Source organism: Solanum dulcamara, chromosome 4 (assembly GCF_947179165.1).
Source record: "Solanum dulcamara chromosome 4, daSolDulc1.2, whole genome shotgun sequence".
In the NCBI taxonomy this organism is placed as follows: Eukaryota; Viridiplantae; Streptophyta; class Magnoliopsida; order Solanales; family Solanaceae; genus Solanum; species Solanum dulcamara.
In genome coordinates, this window is record NC_077240.1 from 21,492,173 (window position 1) to 21,507,662 (window position 15,490).

At 34.6% G+C, this 15,490-nt stretch overlaps 3 protein-coding genes across 6 annotated transcripts; 2 read left to right on the forward strand and 1 right to left on the reverse strand.

Moving 5' to 3' along the window:
• Window positions 1-201: 201 nt before the first annotated feature.
• LOC129886911 (protein N-terminal asparagine amidohydrolase) lies at window positions 202-7,171 on the forward strand. Of its 4 annotated transcripts, none has more exons than XM_055961810.1 (10): window positions 202-391; window positions 1,228-1,413; window positions 2,681-2,745; window positions 2,840-2,939; window positions 3,048-3,086; window positions 3,185-3,370; window positions 5,460-5,638; window positions 6,066-6,185; window positions 6,287-6,543; window positions 6,627-7,171. In XM_055961810.1, exons 1-9 carry the CDS (start codon window positions 335-337, stop codon window positions 6,429-6,431), a joined length of 1,077 nt encoding a protein of 358 aa, XP_055817785.1. In that variant the 5' UTR covers window positions 202-334; the 3' UTR covers window positions 6,432-6,543; window positions 6,627-7,171. The 4 variants fall into 4 exon arrangements, with proteins under 4 accessions (XP_055817785.1, XP_055817784.1, XP_055817787.1 ...); XM_055961809.1 differs by having other exon boundaries at window positions 6,287-6,488; XM_055961812.1 differs by lacking the exon at window positions 1,228-1,413 and having other exon boundaries at window positions 203-391; window positions 6,287-6,488.
• Window positions 7,172-7,393: 222 nt separating this feature from the next.
• On the reverse strand, window positions 7,394-11,567 carry LOC129886912 (zinc finger CCCH domain-containing protein 14-like). Its single transcript, XM_055961813.1, has 3 exons — window positions 11,280-11,567; window positions 10,867-10,927; window positions 7,394-8,328 (listed from the first exon to the last, which is right to left on the reverse strand). Exons 1-3 carry the CDS (start codon window positions 11,356-11,358, stop codon window positions 7,593-7,595), a joined length of 876 nt encoding a protein of 291 aa, XP_055817788.1. The 5' UTR covers window positions 11,359-11,567; the 3' UTR covers window positions 7,394-7,592.
• Window positions 11,568-14,097: 2,530 nt separating this feature from the next.
• LOC129884093 (uncharacterized) lies at window positions 14,098-15,033 on the forward strand. Its single transcript, XM_055958458.1, has one exon. It carries the CDS (start codon window positions 14,098-14,100, stop codon window positions 15,031-15,033), a length of 936 nt encoding a protein of 311 aa, XP_055814433.1.
• The last annotated feature ends 457 nt before the right edge of the window (window positions 15,034-15,490 follow it).

The window sequence follows — 15,490 nt, forward strand, 5'->3', positions numbered from 1 at the left end:
AGAAAATGACTTTAAGCACTTAGGAAAAAAAAAGTTAGGAATCCTAACTTTTCATTTTTGACTGACTTTAAGAACTTTCTGTCTTAAAGTTAGCATTAGGCAAACACGTCCAAAAACTGAAAAGGGCAATCCAAACGGCTCCTAGTTCTAAAATAAAACGAAATAGTTTAAAAAAGGAGGAGGAGGAGGAATAGATATTTTAACCAACAAATGAAATTATTAGATTCTTCTGTACGAACTGCCAAGGCAAACACGCCCTGAATTTTTACCGGAAAAAGGACTCGAATAAACGGAGAGAAGGAGAAGGCAGAGCCGACTATTTCCAGTTTACATTATGATCTTCGTGGCTGGAGCTCCTTTATGTTCAGGCGATTCTTCTTCAGCTTCTCAGGTTGATTTGTAGTAATGCTGTTACAGTCTAATCATAAAAACTCCACCTTTTTCCCTTTTGACTGGGTTAAATTTTTTCATCTGCGCTAAGTTGATGGATTATCATTTTTGAAATTCTCTTGCCCTTAGAAGAATTGATGTAGTTGAATAGAGAGAAAAAGAATCTTTTTTTTTTTTGATAAAGTAACAAATTTTATTAATGTCTGGGCAAAGAAATGGCCCTGTACAAGATGTATACCAAAAGCAGAAACCCTACAAAAAGATATGGACTTTGTGCTGTTTTCTTGATCTGTACATTGCACCAATGAGAGACTGCTTGGTTTGGATAGTAACATCTGACTTTGTCAGATCTTTTTTATTCTGGACTTCTAGTTTGTTTAATTAGTTTCATCAATTGCAATCACTGTTTGGTTATTGTGCAAAAAGGAAAAAAAATACTGTAGTGAACTTTGAGCTAATTTCTTCTTACCCTTGAAAAGACTGATAATCTTATCAATTACTTGTATTTAGATGAAAATAATCATAGGCAATTTTGACCTACCAAAAAAATCATTGGAAAATTTATAATTCAATCAAATAGTCAGAAGAGTGGTAGAGGGAGTATTTATCACAGGCATGCATAGCTGATGAGCCCCTTGCCAATTTTAATTAATTAGAAACATCTGAGGAGGTTGCTTTGAATGATTCCTACTGACCAGCAAGATTAGTTGCAGAGGGAGTCTTTTTCATATTGAATCCTGAAATCTCATTGTGTACTTTATCTCTGCATTACAAAGGATACAAAGTTTTCTTTTTCTGTCTAGCTACTTAATGTGAACATCTAGGGCATATCACCAGGGACATGACATTCTGATGGATTTGTTGAAGCATCCTGTCCTGGTATCTGCCTCCTCTTCATTTAATGATGTTGCAGAAAGGAAGTTCTCTGTTTCTAAAGACTCTAGTTCGAGCATATCAAGACATAATAGATGGGTTTACATTTTCCAGAGAGAATATGCAACTGTGGATCCTGCACTTGTCGATGTATGTTCATGCTTTCTTTAATAAACCTACTGAAATGACATCTTACCTAATTTCCCATCCTTCTTCCAATTTGTATTTCTTTTTTCTTTTTTCATAGTTCTAGACTTGCGGTTGCATGAGAGAGTCGATTTAAAGTAGCTTTTCTTGTCTCATCTGTCTTTATCACCCACTTTTTGTGCCACAAATCACAATATGCCTGATTTCTGCATAATACCTCATCTTTCTAATGATTAGCACTATAAAATTCAGCAAGGCTGTGACTTAGAAAATTTTTGGAAGGCTGTGACTATCTAATGTGCCCATTGCTGCAAGTGAAAAAAATAATCTGTGTGTGGAAAAAGAATAGTAGACCATAAATTAGTTGTAACAGTTGAGAGTGTAATTGCCTCGAGGGAAACCAGTGCTTTTTGATGGTCAGATTGAATATTATGCGAAAGGGAAATTCAGTCCGCAATCTGCCTGATTATAAAATGCACTTTGTTATACTTTGCACCTTGCAGATATTCTTTGTCTGAAACTGGGTAGGTGCAAAAAGTTTAGAATGATTGTTGCCATTTCTATCTCGGAGCTGAAGTGACCGTTATGTTTACAGTTTGCTGATTCAAGTGTTTTGTGTTGGAACTTGTTATTTCCCTTTTCAAGTATGTGGACTATCTTCTAGACACTTTCCTGACTATCTTCTAGACACTTTCCTGATCCTTTCTGTTTGAAGCATACATCTACCCAATACTGTGAGTTTGTAGCTATAGAGATTCATCTCCACTGTTGGTATGCTTCTGTTAAACCTCTTTTTGCTGGCCATTCTTTGCCCCATACTCATTCTTATCATTTTCAAAAACCTCTTTTTTATCATCTAGACATACCTGTGATCTCGTGGTGATATTCTAAACGTTTTCTCTTGTCATAATTAAGAATTTTCTGGTGTATCTCTGTAAAGTTACTTTTCTTTTGGTTACTGTTTTAGCAGTTCTTTCGACTTTTATAGAAGAAGTTAGAGGGATATGATTGATGGTGGGTTATGTGGTTTCTCTTGAATGTATTACTCCTTTTGAAGTTCGCTTCATAGGTCATTTATGTAAGAACAATTCTAAGCCACTGAGAGTGGTTGCAGTTTCAGTTTGTATTTATGTTAGAGCAAATCTTTTGACCATTCCATTTCTCACACAATGCTGATTTACTACTGTACCTAAAAAATTGTTAGCAAGTTTTTCAAAATTTTTCACTCTTTTCTGCTCTTCTGAAAGATCTCCTATGTTCTTGAACATAGGTGGTTGGCACCGATGAGGCAACAACTTGCGTAGGCCTTGTCATAAGGAACCAAAAAAGTGGAATGTAAGAGGAACTATTTAGACAAAAGACATCACTAATTTGCATTCAGGTGTTTTAAGTCTTAACTATTGTGATTGTGATTGTGACTTCTCTGCAGGACATCTGTTGCTCACTTGGATTCACCAGATGTTGTTGATATTGGCCTGGACCAGATGTTGGCTTTTGTTATCAATCAAAACTGTGATGCCATGTTGGATGTATTCTTCTCTAATCCTTTATGTTAAACAACATTAGTAACTAGCTTCCTTTTTTTCTCTCTTTTTCTTACTGTGGATGCTGTGACATTGGAAGTGTATAATATGCAGGTTCATCTAATTGGTGGTTTTGATGATGCCTCGCCTGAAGTCAGGCCAAGACCCTTCTTATTCTTTCATTTTCACAGAGATAGTGAGTCATTTAGAGGCTAGATAATGAAGCTGAATCTGTTGGACTTCTTGTGCAGCATGTTAATGGTATTACAGAAAGTCACGGAAAGTTGGAGGGCTATTCCTTTCCTTTGTGTGAGAAAATAGTTAACAGCCTGGCAAAGAGTAATATGAAGTTCCAGATTCACACTCTCCATGTTCTTGGGCACAATACAAGACGAGATTCTGAAGGAAATGCGTACCCCATCTTCACTGGTTTCCTGGTAAGCTGTATTTTGTATTTCACATTAGTATATACTGTTGATTATCACAGAACAATGGAGGGAAAACTTGGTGGTTAAATTCCTCCACCCAATCTTAAGGTTGGGGGTTCAAATCACTAATGATGAAAAGTGGGAAAGAACTGTCACTATTCGACTCCTGGTTAGGGAGTTTGTCATTTCAGTACAGTAGTTACAATTCAACTTTCCAAGTTGCAATACCACTTCTGAGCTACTAGATAAAATATGTGCATGTTCTGAATTCTTTTTGCTGTAGGCATAACTCGTGAGGTATCTCTAAGAAATCCAAGTTCCCTAGACGTACTGGTTAAAGCCTGCATCCCGACCTTGAGTCAAAGACAAGACAATTGTGTGGGATATTTCAGAAGTTGTGAAATACAATTCTTTTGGAGGAGCAAACTTTTTCATTTTCTTATTTTCTAATGGAAATTGTTCTGTGGTTAAATCTCCTTTATATCTCTATCATAAAGTGATCTCCAGTTTTTGGAAAGGGAAATCAACTCTTGACTTAGTGCCTATGACAGGCAGATATGGATTTTGGATTTGGACAGAAGGAGCATAATATATATATTCCAATTGGTGCTGTTAGTTGAAATTAATAGGAATTCGTGGCAGCATGTTTTGATATCCATTATGTGAAATTGAATAAGGTAAAAAGATGAATAGAACTTGAATCATCAGTAAAAAGTCTGGTAAGTTTTTTTTGTTCTACCTTAATTGGACAGGTTGCTCTGGTTAATTACTTAATTCCACGAACTGTGAGTGAGAGATAGGGTTATTAATGGTGGACAGTGGACCTTAGGGTTCATGCGATTCTTTTTTTGGGTGAAGTCTCAGAATTAGAAAATATGAGAACCACCTGGAACTTCCTACTAACCGCTAAACCAGGTGAGGGACAAACAATAGCCAGTTGGATTAGATGAAAAGCCGATTTTCTGTAAGATCTTTGTATGTTATGACACTACCATTGATGGATTAGTTCTTTAGTTGCAAATATTGCTTAAATGTCTCTGCTGGTGAGGATCAGCGTTCGTCTCCTTTGACTAAACAGAATAGTGTGACATCATTTTTCCTTGAGGGAGGGGAACTCATTTATAACTCGAGCAACTCATAACTCACGATTGACCTGCTGACTTCACATTCCAGCAGATGTTGACAGCTTAATATTACTTCACTCTAGGAACATAAGTCTTTTGAATTCTACTTCGAATAAAAGAACTGTTTACTTTTTCTACGCCAAGTCTATGGCTATCATATCAATTGGATTCTTGAAACCAAATGGCCATCTGCAGAGTGAGCTGAATTGGATGAAGTTGAGCTGCTTGCTTGATGTTTTTCTTTTGGCTTTGTATATCCATTGGTGCTTGATGCTCACCAGTAGCATCAATTATCAGTAATCAATCTGTTCGACATTCCTGTCTTTTGGCACAACTGTAAATAATGTCTGTCTTCTAATGAACTGGAGACTGGTAAGTGTATCTATCTTAGATGAAATACATGCTGAAATTAATCTTTCAGATCTACACTAGCAAATTTGCAGTGAAAGTAGCGACAGGTTGCGTTTTACTTGGTATCCTGTTTTCTGTCGTTGCCTTGATTCTGCTTATTATTAGCGAAAAGTGGGAGCAGAAAAAGAGATTGCAGACTTAGGTGAGGAAGGTTCATTATTCAAATTGGTTCCTCAGATGTATATAACGGAAACTCTTGATCATTAATTCTGGATGAATGTCAATCTAGTGGTTGGTATTCATGATGCATGAGAGAATTCCGACTACTTTCATGGCTTTAAAATGTGCACATGTAGAGATGGAAAGTAAATATTAATTACCGTGTCAAGAAGAAAGAGTTATTGGGTTTTCATTTCATTCCTAAATGGTACGGTTGAACACAGGCAGGCGATTATGAAGTACCTACCCATTCTCTGTGTCTCGGGTCAAATCAGCTGATTACCAATACTTTCTGGTTCTACTATGTGACCGAAACGATTTGTTGGAGCATAATTTTCTCTGTGTTCTACAGATCTTCTTGGATAAAGATTCTTAATTCTTTTTTTTCAAATTCATTTGCTCAGGTGGAAACTGCCACTGGGTCTATTATCCCGGCAAACTTTGACGCAACAACTAGATGTCCCGACGAAGTTGTTAGGAGAATACGAGTGACTGCATCTTTTGGGGACCCAAGTTGGAATGGAAGATTACTTGAGACATATGATACTCGGATTGATCAATTCGTGATTGCTCCATGCACTTGGTAAAACCGCTTACTTTGGATTCCTTGTTTACTACTTTTAGCATTACCTCGGGGTGTTTATATTTCTTATCCTGTCATGTCATTTCTCAGTTTGTTGTCTTAATTCCCTGAAGTTATCTAAATTCCTTCTGTGTATTTCAATTTTATTTAGATGAATGGCAAGAGCAATTTATCGATACATAATCATATTAACTGCGACACTAGTAAGCTAACAAGAACTTTAACTAACATCATTGGGAAAAAATCGACTACGAATTAACTAACAACTAATAGAACCTAGATAAGTGGGACAATTTGAATTAAAAAGAACTGTTGCCATCGAATCCATGATCACTTGGTTACACTTTTTTTTTGGCTTTACCACTTGAGCTAGGCCTCTTTGATGTTTTAAACATATCTCCTAATGAATTCCATTTTTATAACATAGGAGCATGCGCAAGATGCATATTGCCCTCATGCTACAAAATTTATCAGACCAGGAAATCCTTCTTACGTGTTCCACCTCTCCTTCTGCTGAGGCTCCAGATTTCGTTGATAACCAAAGAAGGTAAGTTCCACAATTATGACACTTTAATCCCTTTCCAGGATCACGGATTTGTCAGCCTGTTATCCACGTGAGACAATCATTGTAACAAATTCTTTCTACAGGCAGTGTGACTATTTAATCCAACATCCAGATTGGAGGGAAACATTCCCTTTCAAAAAGCCACGTATATTTCAAAGGACAGAAGCTAAGAGTTGGGTGAGGCACCAAGCAAAATTTAGCAGCTCATCTTATGCATACGCTGATTAAGGCTGTTTCGTTCAAGGCGCCAGCTAGGGGAAAGGGGAAGTTGGCGCGTGTTTTTTGGTAAGTACTAATGTTTCTCGTAAGGCTGTTTGGTGCAACTGAAAGGGGGGTAAAGGTTCGTTAACTTCCCGATTTCCTTCCATTTTAAAAAGGGCTAAAAAGCTCAAGGGTGATATTCTCCCTCTACAACTATTGCAGGTTAAAGCAGTTTTCTGAAGAGCTTTGCTTCTGTGGAAAAGTGCAGGAGTCACAGCTAAGACTTAGCCTATAAAAGCTCTATTGATAATTAAAAGTTTGAAATGATGAGGCTATATCTTAATTAGATTTTCCTAGTACATTGCTTGACAGGATAAAGTTAACTGTGACTTCTGTTCACATGTTCCATTGATGAGCCAAAACTTGAAATGATTGGCAATTTTCTTGTTAGGTTGTCTTATTATTTGTTTAATACAATAATTGGTTTTCAGATAGTATCCAGCGACCTGGCAATTCTGGAACTAATAGGAAGGGAGGACCACCATTGTAAAGCGAAAAATTTAGCTTACATATGAAAAACAAAGAAGATCAAATTTATTACTCCCTCCCATTTTATTTTGCAAGGTTCCAAGTAAAAGTACTTAATTTTTTATGCGGATTAGCATAAAATCTTCACAAATAAAATTTGCATAAAAGTACTATTAAGGCACAATAGTTCATAATTCAAACATATATTTGAAAACTGGAGTAAAAAAGAAACTACCTTGACTTCCCACATAGTAGTAGTGCCACATAGAGAGGAAACAAGAGGGATACAGTACTCCAATTTTCAAATATCATTCTAAATTATGTTTTTTTTTTTAATTTTCAGCTAAATATTCAACATGGTTAGGTGTTATTCATAGCTAAAGAGGGATGTAAAAGGGCTTGTTTTGAGCTCTTTTGACATTTCTTAATTTGAAGCCCAGCTATTCTAAAGCGGCAGTAACAAGATCCTATCTAAAGACTGACATAATAAAAGTATTTTCTGGTCACCAATACACAGATATGAAATACCTGAGCAATCCCATCCTAAAAGGATATATAATACACTAATACAGCACAGACAATATCCTTTCAACGTTCATCTTTACTATCTCCTATTGGCAAACAATATTTTAGCTAGTACACAGTATGAATACCATGAAATCAAGCCAATGGCTTCTGCAACTCACTGGGCCCATGAGCAAAATGACATTTCTCTCCAAATGTGCACAAACCTTTTGAAAAATTCGCACACATCTTTGTTTTAAGTGGGCCAGAAGGACCCCGAGTAAATGGGACAGCATTCTTGAGCCCGCCTGTAGGTGTACTGATATTCGATATGAGCTCCCTTACCATGGCACTGGCCTGATTAATCTGATCAAAGGTTCCTTGGAGCTCAACATTTCTTTTGTTAGTGTCCGTTTCGTGCTCCTTTATAAAGAGCTTGACACCAGTAATCTGACATATCTGTTTTGAGTTCACACCATTCTTCCCTATGATGTTTCCAGCAAGAGATGCATCTATACTAATGGTAGTTGTTGCAGATGCTCCGAAGTTTGTTGCAGCTAGACCAGGTTGGGACGGTTCAAGGTAGCCGGGAAACCCACTCAGAGGACCTTTGGCCTGGAAATCATCGTACACCGGACGCACTTGCTTCCCAATCTCCATCTCGCTATGAGCAAAGTGGCACTTATCACCAAACCTGCACCCTTCTTCAGTGTTGAACTTGCTGCAAAACTTTGATTTCACAGCGGGGCCAGGACCATCACTAAAAGAGGCATTATTCCTTCCAAATGGAGGTGCTGGGTTCGAACCCATGTTTGATAGCTGGCTCATAGCAGTGTAGCCAGGAACATAATGAAGAAAGTGACATCCCGCTCCAAATGAGCATCCGGAAGTGCTACACCACATCAATAAAATGATTGTTAGCATAAGCGCAACTGAGCAACCAAAGAGACAGGTAAATGGAGCCAAGAACAGAGAGCACACTGGTGTGAATATTGTTAAATCGTCAGCATTTCTTTAGAAGATTAGCTTTCTCCCTTCCTGTTTTACAAGCTCATAACATTGTTTCAGCAAACACTACCTACTATTACTTACATAGAGTGATTGCTGTTAAGATATCATAGCACTAGAAAGAAAATATTATTTTCTGAAATAAGATTACCACCTTTAAAAAACCCTGTCTGTTCAACATGAACTTAAAGGCGAGAGATGATTGAAAATTAAGATACCAAGTAATAGTGCTAAAAAAATATATCACTAAACAATGACCCCATGAATATCAAATGAGCTTATTCCATAAATGTAAGGCACAATGCACGAGAAACCAACACCAGAATCATTAATCTGGATGCCAGGAAAACCAGCTCATAGATCAACTGCTTTCTAATTACTTGAAATTAGAAAGAGAAAGTATATGAGGAACTTCAGCCTGAACTAAATAGATAATTTACCAGGTTCATTCTTCATGTACATCGAATTCTTGATGCTAAACAGTTCCATCTCAGAACATAAATCAGATCTATTAACCACAACTCACAACGGCGAGTTAAAATTACAATTTCAAATGAAGAATAGTCTAATACAAAAAAAGAAGCCCAAAAGTTATAATGCTTCCAGGTTTGCATGATTGGCATATACACAACATTTAAGAAATGTTTGATGTGAGTTATTATATATCGGTATAACAGCAGCAATGATGATGTCGACCACACCATAACCTCAAAATAGTTGAGGTGAGGTTGGCTATGTGAAACTTTTCTATCAATTCCATTAGGAACAATTTTATTTCAATAGTCAATACTTAAGATAAATAAGGGTTTGTAACACTAGAGGATCTCAAGTCTAAACATAAAACACTTGTCCAACATTGACATACAGATTTGTAAAACAAACTTAAAGATTCCTAGCTAACACGTGACCTAATGAAAGTTCAATAAAATAGTGTTCCGCATATTGGTATGATATAAGTAATGGTATTTACCAGGTAAAAGTTCAGCTTATCTACAACCGTTGAGCATCAAACCCTACACTCATTTCATATAACAATTATAGACTCCATCTATAACGACAGTGTCTTTTTGACCATATACCATTTACGCACTTTTCAGTTACCAATATTAACTGGCTAAGAAAAGAAAATTTAGTGTTTAATCATCTTGTCGTTATTGAATAAGTTGGATTTTTAATGATTGTATTGTACGACAAAGAATAGTTTAATCTTCTTGTCGTTGTTGAAGAAGTTGGATTTTTAATGATTGTATTGTACGACAAAGAATGGTTATGGAAAAACACTACAATCACTGAATAATTAAAATGAGGAAAACAATTGTACTAAGTTCATATTCCACCCCACCCCCCGAATCCAAGATGTATTCATGACTTCCAGTACCATCAGTGTAGTTGGTTACCAGACAGTCATGGTTCTATTAAGAGAGCATTGCCTCTAATTTAGTCCAATAGCTAATAACTCACATATAATCTAAAACAATATGGATTGCTAGAAGCTCACAACACAGGCACACTAGTTATATAGACTTAGGGGTCGTTTGGTTGGGAACAAGTTATCCCGGAATAAGTTATTCCACCATGTATATGGGATAACTTATCTCATCACTGAGGTATAAATGGTGGAATAAATAATCTCAAGACTGCCTAATACCTCCAACCAAATGCAAAATAAAATAGGCCTGCATTTTATCCCTGTTATTATAATACCTTATACCTCACACTAAACGACTACTTAGAGAGTACAGTAATAAAAATTACGTTTCACAGAGATTATATAGAAAATAGGGAGAGTTTGACGAGTATCAATTTCAAGCTCTATTCACACACATCCACACTCAACCTCAATCTTGAAAAACATCTTCCCACGGGAAAACTTATTTAAGCAGTTCTTGATCCAACACTTTGGCTTGAACATCCTCAATGGTATAGAAATTTTCTATAGGGAATCTGCGAGTAACTACAGCTGATTGATAATGTCGAGAGATGCAGAGGTAAAGAGTGCTTGCTTCTTTCCCTTTTTTCTATCTTTTTCTTTTTTATGAACGAGAAATAGTCTAGGGCCAACCCTAAGACTAACTTGAGCCTTCAAAACTCAGGGATAACAGGCCCTCCCCTCTACTCTTCTCTACTTGAATGCCATGCTTAGTTTGCAGGGCACAAGGCTCGAACCTATGACCTAAGTCACAACTCACAAGTCCCTCAATCTTTGCCACATGAACTAAGCCCTGGGGCTTCTTTTCTACATTCATGATGACATTATAAGTAGTGCTCCAACAACATTTGCCTTGTAAAATTTGCAGCTGGAATTATTTTTTTACCATCACAAGCTTGTTATTCCAAATGTTAACGTTCAAGCATTACAAAATATTAAAACATAGATGAATCAAATTGAGAATACTTGTTTTTAATGAATGAAGCATGAAACCTGAAAAACTTCATGCATGGCTTTGATTTGCTTCCTACACCAGTCGTAAAGGATTCTGATTCTGTTGCAAAAGATTGAATATTTCTCTTTAGTTCATAATTTCCGGTGACATTAACAGTTGCCAATATATTTAATAGATCCAAATATTCACACAGTAGAATGCTGCAAACAACCCAATTTTAGTAGTAGTTCTCATTACAAATTCCAAAATCACCTAAACTTAATTAAAAAATTAGTTCATGATCAAGTGATGAACAATTTTTAAACAAACTCGCAAAACTATAAAGATGACCCCTTTTATCAAAAATTCGTCTATTACTTTTTTTGTTCTCTATGTATGAGTGTGCTGATAGATAGAATGAAAAAGGAACAGTAAAGAGAAGCATCTAAAACAGCATAAAGAGAAAACTAACCATCTCTTGATTTCTTCATGCCTCCACCTCCACTTCTATCAAAAGCACCACCTCCTCTTCTCTTCCTCCCAAATTCCATTATCAATCGAATAGATAATACCCAAAAATCAAAGAATTTAACCAAAACAAAAGCACTGGAAAATGCTAGGGTTTTTGGTTTGCTTTGCCCGGAGAGAGAATTCGGCGATTAAAGTTTGAGATTCAAAATTTTCCAGCTTTAGATCCGCGCATATGTATGTGTAATCCTCGTATTTGTTCCTTCAGGGACATCCTAATAAAACAAAATGTAATTAAGTGAACTAGACGTATTATTAATGATGGAATTAATTATATGTGAATATTTAGGATAATTTTACTTTAAATTATGTATATTTATAGATTCATACTTCTTTTATTACTAATATCATATTTTGCTAGGTTCAATACTGAAAATTTTGTCAAATCGAGAATTAAATAATATCCTATCTAATATATGCATGTTATTTGATAGTGTATAAGAATACTACTCACTGGATAAGGTGTAATAGTATTGAAATAATGATCTATTTAATTCATTGATTATTTTGATATATTAAAAATAATATGTAATAAATAATTTCTATAAAAGTTGTTTGTTTGTAAAAATATTATAAACATATCTTTAATCATATTTATGTGTGTATCAAAGTATTGCTAATACCATATTTACTATGTATAAGTTATATAAAAATAATGCTAAATAAAGTATATTAATTATATGTAAATTAAAAATTTATACCATATAAAAAAATTAATAATTATATTTTTATTTAATATATCTTACCAAATAACCCCTAAAAGTTATACATAATTAAATTGTCTAAAAAGTTATTTGGTTCACAAATCACAATTGTGACGGGATTAATAATATAAAAGTTATCATAATGCCAAAAAAATAATAGAATGCCAAAATGAATGAATTGATAGTAAGCAATAAAAGTCTAAAAGAATGGATGAATTTGACAAATACCTAGTTTTAGGATTAAATTGGAGTATAACTTTAATTTGAGAAGTAGATAAAATAATCATAAATTTAATAAAATATTTCTTCTATTCATTTTTACTTATCATCATGAACTTTACACGTTCGGTAAAAAAATAATAAATAAACAATATATTTTATAATGATATTTATGTATAGGGCGTGCGAACTCGTACGAGTTAGATCACGACACGTAAAGATATAGCTAGATAAAATTTGATGATGAATCTAATGTTAAAACTTGATGAAGTGGTTGAAGCTCAAAGATGCACTGAATGTAACAGATTAATTAAAACTACACATTCTAAAAAAATAAAATTAGAAGGTATGATTTACTAAATTACCCATATTTGTTAGATATTTTTTGGAGAATTGAGCATTATTAAGAAGTATTGATTCTTTAATATACTGAATCGTTTGGTAGCTAATTTGAAAATATAATAAACAGGTATTAAATCTTATATAAGTAATATCATATTTACTAATTGATTAGGAGGTAAATTATTCATGTATAAAATTAAGGATAAATTAAATAAAATATTCAGTAAATTACATTTCTTACATAAAAAATAGTCCACTTAAAAAAAATAAGTCATTTATATATTACAATAAATGGCCATTCTAGACTTTTTTCTTCGAAATTTGGCCCGTCTTCGTTTTCTTGCCTTCTTCTTTGCTTATTCTTTTACTTTCTCTTGATGTTTCTTCTTCTTGCTTCTTTCTTCTTACTTCTGCTTCTTTTTGTTTCTTCTTCTTGGTTGTTGTTGCTTCTTATTCTCTTCTTCTCGATGTACTGCAGACATGAATTATTTCCAGCAAATTATATATCAAAAGACTCGAAATATTGAAAGAATTTCATATCTAAATTTTTGGGACGGTATAGAAGTTGTTGTAATTGAGATTGAATAGTCATTTTATACTTCATGTATAATTAAGTTATATTCAATTTTTTGAGTGTATCATAATGTATAGCTAGTGTATAGCTTATGTATAGGTATGTTATATTGTATAGTCAATATATATTTTCTGTAATTTTTGCCAAAATATATTTTATAATCAGTGTATACTTCTTATGAATTTTAACTATTTTTTATGTAAATAAAATAAAATTATATTTGTTGTAATCTAATTATTTTATTTTATACATTTAAAACTAGCCCTAAAATTAATACGATGATAATAATCCTTCTTTAAATTACCGTTTTAAAAAAATTATATTTATGTAACCCTCTCTAGAAAAAGATCTCCTGGTGTTGTCACTTTAGCATTAGGCCGGCCCACAAACATTGGTTAGACTTTCGGCCCAATCCAACAGAACTAACAGTCAATCCCTTATTTGTAATCCTAAATATGGTTCTTATGTGATATTTGTGACTATATATATATGTGCTCATTATAAATTTTAAAACAATTAAATATGAAAATATGTCAATTTCTTATAATGAGCGAAGAGAAATAAAAAATAATTAATTTTAAAATAAACTTATTTTATATTTTGTTGAAGTACAATTATAAAATAACTTATTTCACAATTATAATATTATTTTTATGAAAAATGATTATATTTATTCTTATACTGGTAGAATAATAATTTCGAAATAACTCGTCACCATAGGGTCGTGTTGAGTACAAGTAAATGGTTCACCTGTTGCCACATTGCCGAGCATTAAACCAATGTTTACACTTTACACAAATCACAGTCCAAGAGTAATCACAGTGAAAATAACCTTTAGCTACTCAAAAGAAATGGGAAGAGCCTCCAATCTCCATTAAAGCTCTACAACATTTCTCGAAAGAGAATTCATCCTTGCAAAAATAATGAAAGCTTCATTGAAATTTCGAGAAAATCAAAACCCAATTGTCAAAGCCAAAATCCCATTAAACACATTAGGTTTCCCATTCCGGTCTAGTATTGAAACCGGTACTAGTGATGCCAAAGACAATGATTTATGTTTGAGTTTCAGTACCTTTTTCCAATCCGGACCGGTTCTGAAGCTGTTTTATCGGCCCAATGATTCAGACCGGCCTTTCGGGTTGGTTGTGAAAACCGGCGTCGGATCTCTAGGTTCTCCTATTGAAGCACCCATGACCATGAGTGCTGAGTTTAATTTTCTACGTAATGGAAGCCCTAGTTTTTTCCTTCAATTTAAACCTCAATTGGGTAACTTCTCAATCCGTAGATCGGTCAGTTCGAAGAAAATCGAAAACGACGACGTACAGAGCAACAATATTGTTTCTAAGGATGAAGAGGTTCCGGAGAAGAAGAGCGGGAAAATGACATGGGCTGATTTGTTTGTGGCGGAGGAAGCGGCGGAGGGATTATTTGGCGGGGAAATACACGCGAGAACGGTGTTTCCGATAGTGCATAAAGTGGTGGGGAAGATAGGATGGAGTTTGAAGTTCCCGGCGACGGAGAGTGATTTCCCGATGGGGAAAATGCCGTACATGGTGGTTAACAAATTGGGGATCGAACACGTGTGGAAGGATAAGGCGGGGATAAACCGAAATTCACGGTGGAGTGATGGTGACATGGCTGGGACGTGTTTGGCACTGAAGAAAGAGCTGGGTAATTTGGAGTCGGAGAAAGAGTCTTTGTGGAAAGAACTGTCGGAGTTGAAATCGGCGATCTCCGCCGTGAAGTTTGTGCCGGCCGCCGGTGGTAGAAAGGTGACGAGAATGATAGAGAGATTGAAAAGTAGAAAAGGTCGTAGAAGTGGCGAGATTAACAAGAATGGTGCAGTTAATACCGTGTGATTAATGCCTTGTGATTGGATTAAAACGAGCTCTAATTTTATATTAATGTTGAAGTATAACTAGCTACTGGAGTAATAATTAATTAATAATCACACGATCAGTCATTCTCTCTGAATACCATTCTACGCAACTAATTTTTGAAAAAAACTTGGAAAAAAAATTAAAAATTGGTGTTTGAACATATAATTTGTTATTACTTTATAAATATATTTGGCAAATATCCAAGTTCTCAAATTCTAGAAAAAATTAAAACTTGGGAAGTTTTGAAAATTTAAAAATTAATCCAATTTTTTATATTTAATAAAAATATCATTCATATATTAATTTCAACTAATATTTATCTACCAACTTATTTTATTAATGTGGTCAACCAGCACCATTAAATAACATCTCTATCTATTTTTGAGTGAGAAGATTGAAACAATATATTGCTCTTGTCCATATTATTATTTTCCTG

Coding starts and splice junctions, on each gene's coding strand:
- LOC129886911 (XM_055961810.1), top strand. CDS start 335: ATGATCTTCGTGGCTGGAGCTCCTTTATGTTCAGGCGATTCTTCTTCA. Junction 2,940..3,047: donor ACTGTGATGCCATGTTGGAT/GTATTCTTCTCT, acceptor TATAATATGCAG/GTTCATCTAATTGGTGGTTT. Junction 3,087..3,184: donor TTGATGATGCCTCGCCTGAA/GTCAGGCCAAGA, acceptor CTTCTTGTGCAG/CATGTTAATGGTATTACAGA.
- LOC129886912 (XM_055961813.1), bottom strand. CDS start 11,358: ATGGAATTTGGGAGGAAGAGAAGAGGAGGTGGTGCTTTTGATAGAAGT. Junction 10,928..11,279: donor CATGAAGAAATCAAGAGATG/GTTAGTTTTCTC, acceptor CTTTTGCAACAG/AATCAGAATCCTTTACGACT. Junction 8,329..10,866: donor CCATGCATGAAGTTTTTCAG/GTTTCATGCTTC, acceptor GATGTGGTGTAG/CACTTCCGGATGCTCATTTG.
- LOC129884093 (XM_055958458.1), top strand. CDS start 14,098: ATGAAAGCTTCATTGAAATTTCGAGAAAATCAAAACCCAATTGTCAAA.